Genomic DNA, 17,675 nt, shown 5'->3' with positions numbered 1-17,675 from the left:
GTCTTTTCCAGGGAGTCTTCTATTCTCATGAGGTGGTCAAAGTATTGGAACCTCAGCTTCAGGATCTGTCCTTCCAGTGAGCACTCAGGGCTGATTTCCTTAAGAATGGAGAGGTTTGATCTTCTTGCAGTCCATGGGACTCTCAAGAGTCTCCTCCAGCACCAGAATTCAAAAGCATCAATTCTTCGGCGATCAGCCTTCTTTATGGTCCAGCACTCACTTCCATACATCACTACTGGGAAAACCATAGCTTTAACTATACGGACCTTTGTTGGCAAATCAGCTGGAGTAAGTTGTACCAATGTGTGCATACTGGGGTTCTGCTTAATTCATATCTGCACGCTCAAGTCCAAAGAGGAACAACGACTTGGGCAGAATACTGATGACCGAACTCCCTTTGTATTTGCAAGCTTATCTTCACAGCCACAAAGATTACAAACTCGTTTAAAAAGAAGGAAGGGAAGTTGGGATCCCGGGGGGGGGGGGGTTGCGGGTTGAAATGGGCACCAGACATCACACACATTTGGTGCAGAGCAACTGCAGAGGCAGAGCATCCGTTCCTTGCTCCTTGCATCCTGGCAACGCTGCGTCTGTCCCAGCCCTGAACCAGCTTGCGCATTAAGTGAGATTACTCTCCGGAGGGGGAAGAGGGATGCAGTTGGGACAGGAAGTCCGCCTTCCCAGTTCTGCTCATTTCTTCCACATTTCTTCCTTTCTGGGAGAAAGCGGACAACCGAAGCCTGGTAGGCTAGGATTCACTGATCTTATGTATGAATAGGAACCACATGCTGGGCTGGCAAGCTCGCAAGTTCTGTCTCGTGGGGTGTGGGGGTGCGCCTGTGCAGTATCACACGCACACGCCTTTTTAAGATCCTGAAAGGCAGACAGGCTAAGATGCAAATGAAAACAATAGAAAGCTGGGAATTTCAGGAATCTCACGGCTGCACCAAGCCAAACCCTTTGTTTTATGGCAGGATCACAGCCTTGAAGTAAATAAAGTGAAGTTTCTTGGGGAAAGAGGCATGGCATAGGGAGTCTAGGCTTAATACTAGTGAGAGATCAGACTGCTAGCTCTTTTTTTTAAAGGATCTGTTCCTGCACCTTGGACAACAGTTTGAACCATGTAGATGGTGAAGTTTCTTCCGTCATTTTTCTTTCAGGCCACGGAAGACTCCAGTTTGTCACATTGCTAGTTTTGAAAGAAAGGCCCTTTGCTCAACCCCAGAACATCCTGCCTCTACACATCTGAAATAAAAAGCCAGGAATTGCAGACAGGCTTAAGCCGGGGGGGGGGGGTACTCTCCTATATGAGAGTGGATTTTGGTCAATAACACAGTGCCACAGGGTGGTAGAGGGGCACATGCCAGAATTTCCTCTTCTTCACAGCTGTCACATGTCTTCTCCAGCATCAGATTGTGCTAGCTTGACCTCTGTCCATTTGGACATTTAGAAAGAGATCACCACTCTCTCTGCTCCCTAGATCAGTGACATCCATCCTTCTTGGCCCTGGAGTTCCCAGGTTGAAACCAGAGCTGTGTTTTAATGGGAAGAAGTTGATCCTTTAAACCAGGAGCAGAGCGCCTGCCTCCTTCCAGCTCCTACCAGCCCCAGCCAGCAGGGCCAATGGTCAGGCATGATGGGAGCTGGAGTCTGTCAATATCTATAGAGAGACATAGGTTCCTTGTCTCTCTGTAGGAACCCGAGTCTGTCACTAGGAAGTGGCACTTAAGCCCGACCCTCGCCTTCTCTGCAGAAAAGGAGCCACTGTAATGCCTTAGCCCCATTCTTGCTGTCCATGCTGCATGCTGAGCTAGGGAGCCTTTTTGTTTCTCTTTTTATTGCAGCTGTGTTAATGAAATGATTGCTTTTGGGGGACAGCATAATTCGGAGCACATGCCTGGCTCCTGAGCCAGGGCCACTGTTTATTCTGTTGACACGTTAATCTGGGCCGGGCTGCTTTGGTTTCGACTGAGCTGGGCCAAGCAGGCTTCTGCCTGAGCCCAGAAACCATCCCCAGCTCAGTCTGATTGCAATTCTTCAGAATTGGATCTAATAATAGCTGTCTGCTTTGAGCGAAATAGAGCAACAACTGTGATCCGGTGGTGATGGAGCATATAGAAAGGGCCGGCCTGAGACATTCTACAGAGCAGCTAATGGGACCCACAAGTCGAGGTGCATGGCAGGCGTGGTTTTCTGGTACGGCAGAGCTGCCACACAGGTTTCCCAGCAGGTGGATTGTCGTTGCTTGCAGGGGGAGAGAGAGGGAGAGATAGTACGGAGACAGGTGTGGTACAGACGCATTGGCAGGGGCAGTCTGGCACTCCCGAGGGTGCATGCAGAATTCATCATGTGAAAGGCTGGACTGGATGAATCTCTAGCCGGAATTAAGATTGCCACAAGAAATATCAACAACCTCAGATATGCAGATGACACAACCTTGATGGCAGACAGTGAGGAGGAATTAAAGAACCTTTTAATAAGGGTGAAAGAGGAGAGCGCAAAATATGGTCTGAAGCTCAACATCAAAAAAACGAAGATCATGGCCACTGGTCCTATCACCTCCTGGCAAATAGAAGGGGAAGAAAGGGAGGCAGTGAGACTTTCTTGGGCTCCATGATCACTGCAGATGGTGACAGCAGCCACAAAATTAAAAGACGCCTGCTTCTTGGGACAAAAGCAATGACAAACCTAGACAGCATCTTAAAAAGCAGAGACATCACCTTGCCAACAAAGATCCGTATAGTTAAAACTATGGTTTTCCCAGTAGTGATGTATGGAAGTGAGAGCTGGACAATAAAGAAGGCTGATTGCCGAAGAATTGATGCTTTTGAATTCTGGTGCTGGAGGAGACTCTTGAGAGTCCCATGGACTGCAAGAAGATCAAACCTATCCATTCTGAAGGAAATCAGCCCTGAGTGCTCACTGGAAGGACAGATCATGGTCACCTCATGAGGAGAATAGACTCCCTGGAAAAGACCCTGATGTTGGGAAAGATGGAGGGCACAAGGAGAAGGGGACGACAGAGGACGAGATGGTTGGACAGTGTTCTCGAAGCTACCAACATGAGTTTGACCAAACTGCGGGAGGCAGTGGAAGACAGAAGTGCCTGGCGTGCTCTGGTCCAGGGGGTCACGAAGAGCCGGATACGACTGAACTACTAAACAACAACCAAAACCTCCTTTCCCTGCCTGGATGCTCCACCTGCCAGGAGGTTAACATAGTGGCCCCTCCCCACCCAGCAAGTGCGGGACAAGCAGAAGTGTGGATGAGCCCTCTGTCTCCAGCTTCCGCAGGGCAGAGGAGCATACTGGGTAGATGAAACCAAGGAAGGGGTCAGGAGGGAATTGGTGCCGTGTTCATATTGATATTTGGAGCTGGGAGCTACCTGTTTCACCGCCGACTCAGAATTCTGCAGAAATGTCCTTATTTATAGATCTGACCCTTTGTCCCTTCTGGCTCAAGGCTGTGGTGGGTTGCTATATAGCGGAGGGAGCAATGCTTTCCTTTTCAAACGTCCTGGAAAAGTGCCAGCTTGCCTTAAAAGGTTCTTGTCTTGAGGGAGTTGAGTCACATGCTCGATGTCTCTTCCCTAAGTCTTCTAAACCCCGTGACCGCAGCAAACAAGGTTCAAATCCCAGCTGAAGCCAAGGGAGCTGAAAGCACTAGAAGCCTGGGCTCATTCTCTTCTTTCTGCTGCTGAAACCCAGCTGGCGGAAGGGAAGACTGGGTGAAACGAAGGCACCCAGCACGAAGCCTTGAGAGCATTTAGGGCAGTGTTTCCCAAACTTGGGTCTCTAGCTCTTTTTGGACTGCAGTTTCCATAATCCCTGACCACTGTTGGACTCAAATTCCCATCACCAACTGCCCAGCATTGCTAGGGATGATTGGAGCTGATGTTCAACAACATTTTCAGGACCACAGGTTCCCCAGCCATGGTATAGAACAGGGTTTCCCCAGCAGTTTTTCGACTACAATTCCCATCATCCCTGACCCACTGGTCCTGCTAGCTAGGGATGGTGGGAGTTGTAGTCCAAAAACAACTGGACACCCAAGTTTCGCTTGGTCACCATAGGTGACCAGGAATTCTGTGCAGGTGAGCAGGAGCACAGGTGGGAGAGGCCACTTGGTTTCTGTGCTAGCCATGCAGGAAGGAAAACCCTTTTTTAAAATTCCCAGTATAGAAATGCAGAGTGTTAGCAGAGGTGGAGGACTGGGTGACTCTAGAACTTCATCAGTTCACTTGGTAGAAGGCTTCTTTTTGTGGAGAGAGGGGGGACAACACTTGCCTGCTTAGGGATGAATAACCTGTGTTTCAGCATGAGCCATAGAGAATGGAGCTTCCTTCTATGCCATAGAACTAGCATAGAAATAAAACCTACTAGAAGTCTAGTAATTTTGGGGGTGGGGGGCTTGCAGGATAGTAACTTTTGTGTACTTACAGTGGTACCTCTGGTTATGTACTTAATTCGTTCTGGAGGTCCGTTCTTAATCTGAAACTGTTCTTAACCTGAAGCACCACTTTAGCTAATGAGGCCTCCCACTGCAGCTGCGCCACCGGAGCACGATTTCTGTTCTCATCCTGAAGCAAAGTTCTTAACCCGAGGTACTATTTCTGGGTTAGCGGAGTCTGTAACCTGAAGCGTTTGTAACCTGAAGCGTATGTAACCCGAGGTACCACTATATTTGTAGGACTGTATTCAGCTGGCAGTACTGAGGTAGGGAAGCATAGGGACAACATCATGGCAAATGGAGAAGAAAACATTTTGCTGCTAGGCCTATTCCCTGATCCAGGTCATTCTGTGTGGGGAAGGAAGGTGTCAGGAATGCTTTAGGTCACATTGGAAAATCCACGCACATTGGACATCTGCTGTGGGCTGTTTACTTTATCTGTGTGCAAGGGTGTCAAAACTAAAAGTCTTGCCTATATTGAGCTGTCAGGACAATTTTATTCGGATGTCTGTAACAGCCCTAGCCATCATATATATACAAGTACTGAAGAAATGAACCCATGCTGCCAATTCTTGTAATAGACCAGTATAAAGTATAAAGTAAGCAGCTCATAAGCGGCACACAAAACACCAGAAAACCATTCTACGTTCTAAATCTTATAATCCAAAAATTGAGAGAGCTATGTACAAGATCTGCTACAGAAGCCACAAACAGAAAACTCATTCAAATTGTGTCCAAAAGGAAGATTCAGTCTTTAAAGGTTCCTTTAGCCAGGCTCCTGTAGATATCAACAAAGGTAAGTTGGATCAAACAGTGTCGGCGATGTTACGCTCAAGGGTTAGATATCAACGAGGATAGGTTTGTTCAAATGAAGTGTTGGTGATGTTACGCGCAAGAGTTAGACAGGGTGCCGGCGTTTGTCACCTGTTTCGCCCAGATAGAGTCTCGGGCTTCTTCAGTAAATTCTCTCTCACGGTTTTGATATATTTATAAACATTCAAGTCCATATGTTACATTTCTTCTTAGATTAAGCTATAATATTTAATTTCTTTCTTCAGGAAATGAGTGTTCTGTTTGTGGCTTCTGTAGTAGATCTTGTATATAGCTCTCTCAGTTTTTAGATTATTAATATAAGATTTAGAACGTAGAATGGTTTTCTAGTGTTTTGTGTGCCACTTATGTGCTGCTTACTTTATACTGAGATATATATATATATATATATATATATATTTGCTTTCGTAGATTTTCACGGGTACAGGAATGCAGGTTTTGGTGTCCTCGGGTGTCTTCCCGTGTAAAAGTTGGGGTGTCTAGGCGACGTTTCGACGAGGTCTCACTCGTCATCTTCAGGCTGGTGCTTTCGGCTTCTTGTTACTGGAACAGAGCGGGATCTCAATGTTTGAGTTCCTATAAATACTGTAGAGGGGGTGTGGTGTCTAGCCTCCAATGTTCTGGGCAGAGAGGAAGTTCCCAGGCTAGTGTGCCTTTTCTTCTTTTGTTCCTTAATTACTTGAGAGATACCTTGAGTGATTTCTTGAGTGATATCCTGAGTACCACTTAGGTGGGTCATTAGGTGTGGATTAGTTGCTAAAGTCTTTGTGTCTTGACCTCTTGAACTTTGTGAAGAGTTTTCCTGAGAAGATGGCTGTATTGCACTTAGTTGTGCTTTGGCTTGGCTTCGTGTATAGGGGCGAGCTGTGGTTTTGTGGCTTGTGTCAGCCAGATCTGTGTAGGGATTGCAGGGGGGTGCAGCATCCGGAGGTGCCACCATGGATTGGCTACTGGATGGTGTCAGTAATTCATCTGTGGAGAGGGTCTGGGTTTGGGTCTGGTGTGGTTGATTGGTGTTGGCGTTCTGTGTGCCTCTGGATCTGGTGTCAGTTTTTGTGGGGAGGGCTAATTTCCAGATGTCTGGCAAGCGGGATGTGTCGTCACGCTTGTTCATGTTGTGAGGGTGTTTCTCTATCTCGATGGCTTCCATGATTATTCTCTTGTGGTGATGTTCCGTGTTAAAGAGCAATTTGGAATCTGCAAAATTAATTTCGTGTCCTGTTTCTTTCATGTGTTGGAAAAGAGAGGAAGTTTTTTCTTCTTTTTTGACGGCATTCTTGTGTTCTGCGATACGTGCATTTATTCGTCTGTTTGTTTGTCCAATGTACGTGGCTGGGCAGACTTTGCAGGGTATTTCATAGATCCCTTGGTTTTCCAACTGGATTTTATCCTTGGGGTTTCTGAGGATATTGGCTATTTTTTGGTTGGTGCAAAAGGCTGTTTTGATATTGTGTTTATGGAGGATTTTGCTAATTTTATCTGTAGTGCCCTTGATATAAGGAAGGAGGGCCATGCCATTGTTTTCTTCTGTGTCTTGGTTTTTGGGGAAACACCCCCCAAAAAGGAAACACCCCCCAAAAACCAAGACACAGAAGAAAACAATGGCATGGCCCTCCTTCCTTATATCAAGGGCACTACAGATAAAATTAGCAAAATCCTCCATAAACACAATATCAAAACAGCCTTTTGCACCAACCAAAAAATAGCCAATATCCTCAGAAACCCCAAGGATAAAATCCAGTTGGAAAACCAAGGGATCTATGAAATACCCTGCAAAGTCTGCCCAGCCACGTACATTGGACAAACAAACAGACGAATAAATGCACGTATCGCAGAACACAAGAATGCCGTCAAAAAAGAAGAAAAAACTTCCTCTCTTTTCCAACACATGAAAGAAACAGGACACGAAATTAATTTTGCAGATTCCAAATTGCTCTTTAACACGGAACATCACCACAAGAGAATAATCATGGAAGCCATCGAGATAGAGAAACACCCTCACAACATGAACAAGCGTGACGACACATCCCGCTTGCCAGACATCTGGAAATTAGCCCTCCCCACAAAAACTGACACCAGATCCAGAGGCACACAGAACGCCAACACCAATCAACCACACCAGACCCAAACCCAGACCCTCTCCACAGATGAATTACTGACACCATCCAGTAGCCAATCCATGGTGGCACCTCCGGATGCTGCACCCCCCTGCAATCCCTACACAGATCTGGCTGACACAAGCCACAAAACCACAGCTCGCCCCTATACACGAAGCCAAGCCAAAGCACAACTAAGTGCAATACAGCCATCTTCTCAGGAAAACTCTTCACAAAGTTCAAGAGGTCAAGACACAAAGACTTTAGCAACTAATCCACACCTAATGACCCACCTAAGTGGTACTCAGGATATCACTCAAGAAATCACTCAAGGTATCTCTCAAGTAATTAAGGAACAAAAGAAGAAAAGGCACACTAGCCTGGGAACTTCCTCTCTGCCCAGAACATTGGAGGCTAGACACCACACCCCCTCTACAGTATTTATAGGAACTCAAACATTGAGATCCCGCTCTGTTCCAGTAACAAGAAGCCGAAAGCACCAGCCTGAAGATGACGAGTGAGACCTCGTCGAAACGTCGCCTAGACACCCCAACTTTTACACGGGAAGACACCCGAGGACACCAAAACCTGCATATATATATATATATATATATATATATATATATATGTAATTGCTTTAGCACAGGGATGGGGAACCAAGAGGTTGCTGAACTCAAGCTCCCAGGAAAGGGCACCATGAAGACCCAGCACAGCAAAACAGCAAATGGAGCTAAGGGCAAGTGGGAAATGTTGCACATTGGGACAAAACTAAAAAAACAAAAATCCTAACTTTGCATATTCAGGGACAGTCTGGGAAGAGATCGTGAGCTTATGCCAAGTGGCTCAGTGAGACCAGTGTGCAGCCGCTGTGAAGAAATCCCATGCGAGGGATTATTAGGAAAGGGATTGAAAATAAAACAGCTGCTCTCCTAATGCCTTTATGTAAACCGATGGTGTGGCTGCATCTGGAATACTGTGCAAATGTCTGCTTGCTCCTTCTTAGAAGGGAGGGCATAGTGCTTTAAGGGGGGGGGGATCCAAATGATCAGGGGATTGGAGAGCTGTCCTTGCGATTTTTAGCTGGGCGGCCAGAGATGATGGGATGGAACCACACCTGAGATATGTTTTTAAAATATGCATCGTGTTTAGAGGGGACGCGGGTGGCGCTGTGGGTTAAACCACAGAGCCTAGGACTTGCCGATCAGAAGGTCGGTGGTTCAAATCCCCGCGACGGGGTGAGCTCCCGTTGCTCGGTCCCTGCTCCTGCCAACCTAGCAGTTCGAAAGCACGTCAAAGTGCAAGTAGATAAATAGGTACCGCTCCACTGGGAAGGTAAACGGTGTTTCCGTGCGCTGCTCTGGTTCGCCAGAAGCGGCTTAGTCATGCTGGCCTCATGACCCGGAAGCTGTACACCGACTCGGCCAATAAAGCGAGATGAGTGCCACAACCCCAGAGTCGGCCACGACAGGACCTAATGGTCAGGGGTCCCTTTACCTTTACCTATACGGTGTTTAGAAAGTGGATGGAGAGAAGTTTTACTCTCTCCCACAATGGTAGAACACAGGGTCCTTTAGTGGAATTGATTGGTAGGAAATTGGAGATGGAAGGGACCACAGCAGCCGTTTGGTCCACACACACCCAGCCAATGCAAGAAATCCACTGGAACAGCACCCCTGCTAGGAGGCCATCCAACCTCTGCTTAAAAAGAAAAGGGGGCTTTGCTCTTCCTAAAAATTAGTCTAAATGATCTACCTAATTTGAACCCATTGGTCCTGGCTCTACCATCTGAAGCAATTGTAGTGTGGTTGTTCCATCATCTATGTGACAGCCCTTTGGAAAAGACAAAATAAAACCCTTCTTCCCACAATAGTGAATTTTGATGGACTTTGGTGTCACAGGGTGCAGGCTCTGTCAGAAAGTTTTCCTCATGCCATTCATAAACGTGCCAGGCCCATGAATAGCTATTGCCTATGACAGCTGCCAGATCCTGGTTATTCTTTGACTGTTTAGGGGGCTTCTTGTAAACATCTGGCTACCTACTGTGGCCAACAGGACGCAAGACTTGATGGGCCTCTTGTCTGCTCAACGAGGAGCATTTTCATGCTCTCTGGGTGAGCATTAAGAGAAACATTTTGATGGTAGGAACACTTTGAGAATGGAAGCCGTTTCTTGGCCAGGTTGGGTGTGTGTATGATCTGCCTCACTGGAGGTCTCATTCTGTACTTTCAGTATTGGGAATTGAAGAGGTGTTACCCAAGTACATTGTCATAAGGACAAACCAGACTGCCCATTTTAGAGACAGAAGCTCTATGTTTCAGAAGGCTTAGCTAATGGCCTCATGAGTCAAGGGTGAAGGTTTGGGGTTTTTTGTTTTTTTTTTTTAAAAAAACCTAATCAGAAGAGTTTCACAACACAATCCAATGTGTTCAGAAGTAAGTCTCATTCTGTTCAGTGGTGCTTACCCCCCAGGTAAATGTGTTTAGGATTGCAGCCTTCCAATGTTGTTCTATGCATTTTTACTGGCATGTAAGTTACAATTTTGTTCAATGGGATGTACTCTCCAGTTACATGTGCATTGCATTGCAACTTCAGTTACACTTTTGATGATAGACATTGGCTTAACAGTGAGCCTGACTGATACCACTTATCAGGATATATATATTTGTTATGTTTCTATGCCTCCAGGGAACAATTGCCTTTGTAATAATTGCCTGTGAAATAAGCTTCAGCAATTGTGCCCTGACCAAGGGCTGAGCAGGGATTTCCCACTTCTGCATCCAGCTTCATCACTCTAGTTCAGGGTTTGGTGGAACTTGTGGAGCACCAGATGTTGTTGGGACTACAAGTCCCATCATCCCTGACCAATAGCAATGCTGGCTGTCTGGGGCTGAATGGATGTAGAATCTGTACAGTGTGCATATGCACATATCTGGTATCTGTGGTTTATTCTTCATTTTAATCAGTCACAACAAATAAGGACTGTTTAAACATCATTTTTATATTGCACTTCATCAAACATTGGGGTAATTCAAATGAGGCATAGTAGTTAAAATAAGACAGACATTTCTTGCACCCTATTTACCCCCACTGTCACAAAATGCATGTCGAATGCCAGAAACTCCCAGAGGTACCGGCAGCTTTCTCTGCAAAATGTTCTGCCGTATACGTACCACCCAGTAATAAATACATCACATTGGAATATGGTACGATGATGAAGTGTCTTTTTAAAAATTAGCTCAAGCAGTTCTTCCCTGATTGAATTTTAAAAGGACCATACATATAAGTGGAGAAGTAAACCGTCCACTTCTTGCACACTGCAGATAAAGAGCTTTATCCCTGGAGAGGTTTTTTTTCAAGTGTGTGTGTGTGTGTATACCACATACATTGGCACAAGGAGGTGAGAGAAAGCTTGCTGAAAACAACTGGTAGCTCATTGAGCTAAAAAAGCCAAAAAAAGGCAAATTTTGTGTTAGGAATTGTGAGCTGAGCAGAGGCAGGTGCTTGCTTTAACTCTGACTGTTTGAGAGTTTTTATTTATTTGTGAGTATGTTTACTTCAGGGGGACGCGGGTGGTGCTGTGGGCTAAACCACAGAGCCTAGGACTTGCCAATCAGAAGGTTGGTGGTTCGAATGCCTGCGACGGGGTTGAGCTCCCGTTGCTCGGTCCCAGCTCCTGCCAACCTAGCAGTTTGAAAGCACGTCAAAGTGCAAGTAGATACAATAGGTACCGCTCCAGCGGGAAGGTACACGGCATTTCCATGCGCTGCTCTGGTTCGCCAGAAGCGGCTTAGTCATGCTGGCCACATGACCCGGAAGCTGTACGACGGCTCCCTCGGCCAATAAAGCGAGATGAGCGCCACAACCCCAGAGTCGTCTACGACTGCACCTAAGGGTCAAGGGTCCCTTTACCTTTTTTTATCTCCCTTTAAAGTAGGTGTGGGGAACCTTGTTCCCTCCAGATACTGCTTTACTACAATTCATCCCTGCCTATTAGCCGTGCTTACAGGGGCTGATGGAAATTGTATTTTAGCAAGATCAAGTGGGGGGGGCAGGTGTTCCCCACAAACTACTTTAAAGTCATCTAAGGCAGTGACCATCGCCTCCTCTTGTGGTCTGTAATGCATTGTGAAGAAGTCCTTTCTTTTGTCTTTCCTGAATCTACTGCCAATTGGTTTCATTGACCCCCAAGTCTCTGTTACTAGGAGGAAGGAGGAAGAATCCCTTCTGAGTTTCTCCTTTGTCATGGTCTGGTTTTGAGCTTCCCAGGAGCACATGGCAGTGGCTGCTGTTGGACCAGATAGGCCTTGGGCATGATGCGAGGAGGCGAGTCATATGCTCTCAGGCGTGAAAACAGGGAGCCAATCTTCATAGCCATGTTTCTTTTTAATTACCGAGAACTAACAAGAAAAATAGGTCCTATTAATAGACGCAAGGTCACACTTAATCTCCATAGCCTGAATCCTCTCTTTGTGCTAGAACTTTGTGGACTCAGTGCTTAAGGACTCCAAGTGACTCATCAAAAACTCATGCAAAAACTTGAGTTTTTGCATGCTTTGTGATATGTTCCACAGGATATAGCTTTGTAAGCCTGCCATTGCTCCTTGCTTTCAGTTGATTTTTTTTTTTACCAGTAGGTAATTACCTATTTGAGAGCAGCTGAAAATTCACCCATTGTATCTACGAATCAGGGCTGTATTAGCAAGGAAACCAGTGCTTGCTCCAAATAAATGTATTTTATAAGATAGCCAGCTCCTGGATGTGACCATCACCGTTTTCTCTCAATATTTTTTGTTTTGTTTTCAGAGGGCTGGACCTCCTATTGATCTCCTAAATCCCATTGTTTAACCCCCCGTCAAATTGGTTTGCTCTATGTTCACCCTGCAGGGACTGACTGAAGCAAAACCTTCTGTTTTCTGGAACAGGCAGGAATGGAACACGGGGAGTGCTGTGAAGCTGTGTGGGGAGCATGGTTGCTGAGAACAGGGATTTAAAAAGGCAAACATCCTCAAAGATGGAGAAGAGGGTTGGGAAACAGTTCAGATCTCCCAAAAGTGTTATCCCCACCCCCACCCCAACTTTAAACTGCAAACCACAACTGTCAGATTTATTTGCTGGCAGTTATTTAGCTACTTCTTTGACAGCCCCTCCTTTCCTCCCCATCCATCATCTGTTGCCCTTCTCTGTGTGCCTCTGTGAGAGGTCCGGAGGGCAGCAAATGAGAACGGGCCTTTTCTGCGGTGACTCCCCAGTTGAGGAATGCTCTCCCCAGGGATGCTTGCCTGGCACCTTCGTTACATATCTTTAGGTGCCCGGCAAAAACATTCCCAGGCCTTGGGAGGATTTATAGGGGAGTTTATTGTTTTTGCTTGTTGCTATGGTACATATTAGGACGCGGGTGGCGCTGTGGGTGAGCCTAGCAGTTCGAAAGGACGTCAAAGTGCAAGTAGATAAATAGGTACCACTCCGGCAGGAAGGTAAACGGCATTTCCGTGCGCTGTTCTGGTTCACCAGAAGCGGCTTAGGCATGCTGGCCGCATGACTCCATCAGCCAATCAAGCGAGATGAGCAACGCAACCCCAGAGTCGGCCACGACTGGACCTAATGGTCAGGGGTCCCTTTACCTTTACAGTACATATTGTTGTGTTTTTATATTGTAAACTGCCCTGTGATCCTTGGATGAAATTTAATAAACAATAATAATAATCCACCAGGACTGACGAACAAGGTTCAGAAGCAAGAGGCATATAAGCTCAAATGCATATTTCCTTAGAAAACACTTGCCCTAGGAGTGGATCACCTGGCGGAACAGAGCCTCAGCAACAATCTCCCTGCAGAAGCATCACTGTCGCTTACCGGGGAGGAGTAAGGTGGTGGCAGGGTCAGGGCAGCGATGGAGCCGATCCGGCATTCCCACCGGTGCCGGCCCCAACCTCACAGCAGCCTTGGCCCTCTTCCTCCCTTTAAGCTGCAGCAACACTTTTGCCAGGAGGCTCTTGCTGCAGACCTCCCCCCCCCCCCCAACCAGGCAGGCAGCTCCAGATCCTGCACTGGCCCGTTTTTACTCACAGAGCTGCTTGCAATGAATAATGCATCGTATTGCAAACAGTTTGTTTTCTGCTGCCAGGTACACACCTTGAAACTCCTTATTTTCTCCTGCCCGCTGTACCCTTCTCCAAGTTTCTCTGCTTTTGGCTGCTTTCTTTGCTGAAGCTCTACTGTTTCCAGAGTTTTGGAGCCCAGCTTTGCCTCTTTCATCAATGATGCTGACTTAGAAAGAGAAGAGGGGCTCAATAGACACTTCTGCTGGGTCAGTCAGAGGACAGAGCCATATCTCAAGCACAAAGTCATACTCCCCACTAAATTAATCTGGACAACCTGCCAGGCACAGGGGGTCCTCTCTCCATGGTCAGTCGTTAAAGTAGGTTCGATTAAAAAGGCTTGGGAAAGTCCCTGTTGATGAAGGTGGCGAGGTGGATAAGGTAAAGGTACCCCTGTCTGTACGGGCCAGTCGTGTCCGACTCTAGGGTTGTGCGTCCATCTCACTTAAGAGGCCGGGGGCCAGCGCTGTCCGCAGACACTTCCAGATCACGTGGCCAGCGTGACGAAGCTGCTCTGGCGAGCCAGCACCAGCGCAGCACACGGAAACGCCGTTTACCTTCCTGCTATAAAGCGGTACCTATTTATCTACTTGCACTTAGGGGTGCTTTCGAACTGCTAGGTGGGCAGGAGCTGGGACCGAAAGACGGGAGCTCACCCCGCCGCGGGGATTCGAACCACCGACCATACGATCGGCAGGTCCTAGGCACTGAGGTTTTACCCACAGCGCCACCTGCGTCCCATAAAAAGTTTGTTCTGTTTCCGCCCGGTTTCGAACCGGGGACCTTTCGCGTGTTAGGCGAACGTGATAACCATTACACTACGGAAACTTGCATGGTGAGGTGGATAATCTATGTTAAAAGGGGACTGATCTCAGTTAAGTGATCTTGGATGTGCATTGTGGCAGGGATCAGAGAGATTTAGCAACTGTCCACATCTCCCTAGGGAGGCACACTTCACACTTGAGAATTGGTGCATTATTAGACCATTCAAAGCCACCTCCTGACTGTTCATAATTGATTCCGCTCCCAGCGTGATCAGACAAGTCCATTGTTGTGCCCTGTGAGGACTGCCTGCTATAAAGTCATCTCCCTCTCTCCTGGGTGAACAAGATCTGCATCTGTGTTTAGACATATTCTGCTATTCACTCTGGAAGTTTGAGAATCTGGGGTATTTGGCGCAGGATCTGTTGTCCTGAGAACCCCAAAGGACCATTATAACAATCCTCATTGCAGAAGGAATAACTGTGTGTGTGTAATATATATATAAAAAAAAAATGGGCTCTGCTGTATTATATTAATAGGAAATAAGAGGGGAAAGAGAATAACCATGTTAAAGATTGCTCTTCTGTCAGAGAATAGTAGATTTTATTTATTTCTGTTCTTTCTTCGTTAACTTCTTTGATCTTTGAATCTACATTTGTATGATAAAACATATTTTAATTTTCAATCTTGGCAGCAGAATAAATTATGCCAAGCAAATGCATGTGCAATATATATTTGTGTGTTCTGAGGATAAAACTGGGGACTCCTGGGCATGGTATTTGCATTTTAAATAATAATAAACTAAAATATTTAGCAGGCGGTATACAGCCTTGCTCCTCTTGCTCTCTTAAAGAGGTCTCCATAATCCAGCCCCAGAGGCAAGGTTTAATAAGCCAGGGCTCAGCTTTGGAACCTGTTTTGAATGCCAGAGCTCAGAACTAAGGCATGCCAAATATTAATGCATTGGTACTGGCACCCCCTGCTTAGGAGCAAAAGTTTCCTAGCTCTGTCTAAGATGGAATGAAATAGAGAAATATACAAGTGGGACTCAAACAAAATGGTGAACTGTGGTTGGCTAGCTGGAACTCTGCCCTCTTCCACAATACACCATTCCTTCTCTCTGGCTCTCCTCCCCTCCCCCCAGTTTTCCATTCCCACCCCTCCGTCAGCCTGCGTTCCACGACCACTGGGCATGCTCAGTCCTCAATGTGGTAGCCCTTTGATCTGACCCAATTTCCATACAGAGTGGCAGAGCTAGTCCTGATGCAGGGAAGGCTATGTCTGCCATGCTTGCAATATGGGGTGTGTGTCTATAAGGCACGGGTGGGGAACCTGCAGCCTATCTTTGTTCATGGGGCAAGGAGAGAGAAAATAAGGAAAAGGGGGTTGGCATGGAGAGAGAGAGAGAAAGTCATATAGCTCAGTCAGTAGAGCTTGAGACTCTTAATCTCAGATTGTCCATATTGGTCAAAAAGATTCCTGCATTTCAGGGGGCTGGACTGAATGACCCTCATTGTCCCTTCCAACTCTGATTGTACGTGGCAGGGAGAGAGAAAATGAGGGAAAGGGGATTGGCACCAAGAGAGAGAAAAGGATACCCTATGTTTTGGCATAGGCTCCATCCACCAGGAGCTCCAGCCCCTATATGCTGCCAGCATGCAGCCCCCAACACTTAACCCTCAAGCAAATGTGGCCTTTGGCAGCACAAAGGTCCCCCATTCCTGATGTAACAGGGAGAGGCTCAGAGCAGGCATTCGCTGAGATAGCTGCTAACTGATTCTACTTCTGTAGTAGCCAATCAGCATTCTATACAGCCATTAAACAAACTGTTGTAATCAAGTGGTATATAAAATAAATACAAAATGGCACCTAGCGTTGGCTCTCTGTGGTGAGGGGCAGGAATCGGAATTGTAGAATTGGAAGGGGTCCTGAGGATTAGTTAGCTCAACTCCCTACAATTGCAGGACTGTCCCATATGGGGATCAAACCTGCAACCTTGGCATTATCAATTCCACACTCTAACCAACTGAGCTATCCAGTGAGCCAAGTGTTCTGTGTTTACGATTAGTGATGTGCTTGGTGTTGCTCTCTGGTGAAGCCCTGGAATTGAAAAGATTTGGGAGCAGAGCCCTGTTGAGCTTGAGCTGAAATTAATCATTGCTTTGACCCACCCCCCAACTTGGCATTTTGTAAATTAAGCACTGGCCAAGCACTGTGTGTGTGTGTGTGTGTCCCTGTATCTATATCTGGCCTGTTCCTGCTCCATCCCTACTTAACTGCCTTCTCTTTTTCTCACGCAGCCGAGCAACTGAACGGCATCGGAGGTTCGGTGATGGTGCCCCCCGTCCCTGCTCCCGCCTCTCCAGATAAGCAGCCCTGTCTGGTGTCTCCGACGGCGGCGGCACCTCCGCCGCCCCACTCAGCCCCCTGCCCAGAACCTAGCCAGAGTTCCAAGAGCGGGCAAACCTGGGCGACAAAGGTGGGAGAGATCTCTACGGCGACTGCAGTTCCAGCCACTTCAGGGGCAGCCCCCAGTAGCAACGGCAACACCAAGCCTGACGAAGAGAAGGCCAAGAAGCTGTTGTACTGCGCACTTTGCAAAGTGGCTGTCAATTCACTGTCTCAACTCGAGGCCCACAACAAAGGTAAAAAAAAATTGGGGGAAGAGTATGTTTTCATGAGATCGGATTTCTCATTACTACTTCATGGTCCTGTTCACTGCTCACTTCTCCTTTGCAAAGTGCCCTTATGGGGAGGTGGTTTGCAGCACAGATTTTGGGAAGTGGGTAGTACTTAACCCAGTCAATTTCCACTTGAAATTTAGGGGCACACAGGTGGCGCTGTGGGTTAAACCACAGAACCTAGGACTTGCCGATCAGAAGGTCGGCAGTGAGCTCCCGTTGCTCTGTCCCAGCTCCTGCCAACCTAGCAGTTCGAAAGCACGTCAAAGTGCAAGTAGACAAATAGGTACCGCTCCGGCGGGGAGGTAAATGGTGTTTCCATGCGCTGCTCTGGTTCGCCAGAAGTGGCTTAGTCATGTTGGCCACATGGCCCGGAAGCTGTACGCCGGCTCCCTCGGCCAATAAAGCGAGATGAGCGCCGCAACCCCAGAGTCGGCCACGACTGGACCTAATGGTCAGGGGTCCCTTTACCTTTAATTTCCGCTTGAAATTAGACATACCTAAGCTCCCTTTTCTGCTGCAGGATTGCAGACTCATCAGCCCAAAATCTCAGCAAGGATAAAAGCAACTTGGTAGTAGTGGTATGAATCAGGTGAAAATCGAGGGGCAAGCGCTCCTCCTCCTCTTCCCTGCCCCTCTCACAGCTTCCCTGCTTTAAAGTGTTTTGCAAAGGAAGGCGGTTGGGCATCAAACTATCATCACATGCATCAGTGTAATAACATGGTAGTTTGGAAAGACAGTTTTATGAGTTGTGTGTT

At 47.0% G+C, this 17,675-nt stretch overlaps 1 protein-coding gene across 16 annotated transcripts in view; it reads left to right on the top strand.

Annotated features, from left to right (window-relative positions):
- The window catches only part of ZNF385A (zinc finger protein 385A), a 190,292-nt gene that overhangs the window by 158,997 nt on the left and 13,620 nt on the right, over window positions 1-17,675 (top strand). For all 16 annotated transcript variants that reach the window (XM_083728990.1, XM_083728986.1, XM_083728989.1 and 13 more), the window contains one exon: window positions 16,537-16,881. In XM_083728990.1, the coding sequence (XP_083585116.1) occupies window positions 16,537-16,881 (345 nt within the window). The remainder of the gene's footprint in view (window positions 1-16,536; window positions 16,882-17,675) is intronic.

The sequence above is a fragment of the Podarcis gaigeae genome (genome assembly GCF_964106915.1).
Source record: "Podarcis gaigeae genome assembly, chromosome: 2".
Classification (NCBI taxonomy): domain Eukaryota; kingdom Metazoa; phylum Chordata; class Lepidosauria; order Squamata; family Lacertidae; genus Podarcis; species Podarcis gaigeae.
The sequence above is the reverse complement of the archived record's forward strand: the minus strand, read 5'-3'. Positions and strand labels throughout refer to the sequence as shown.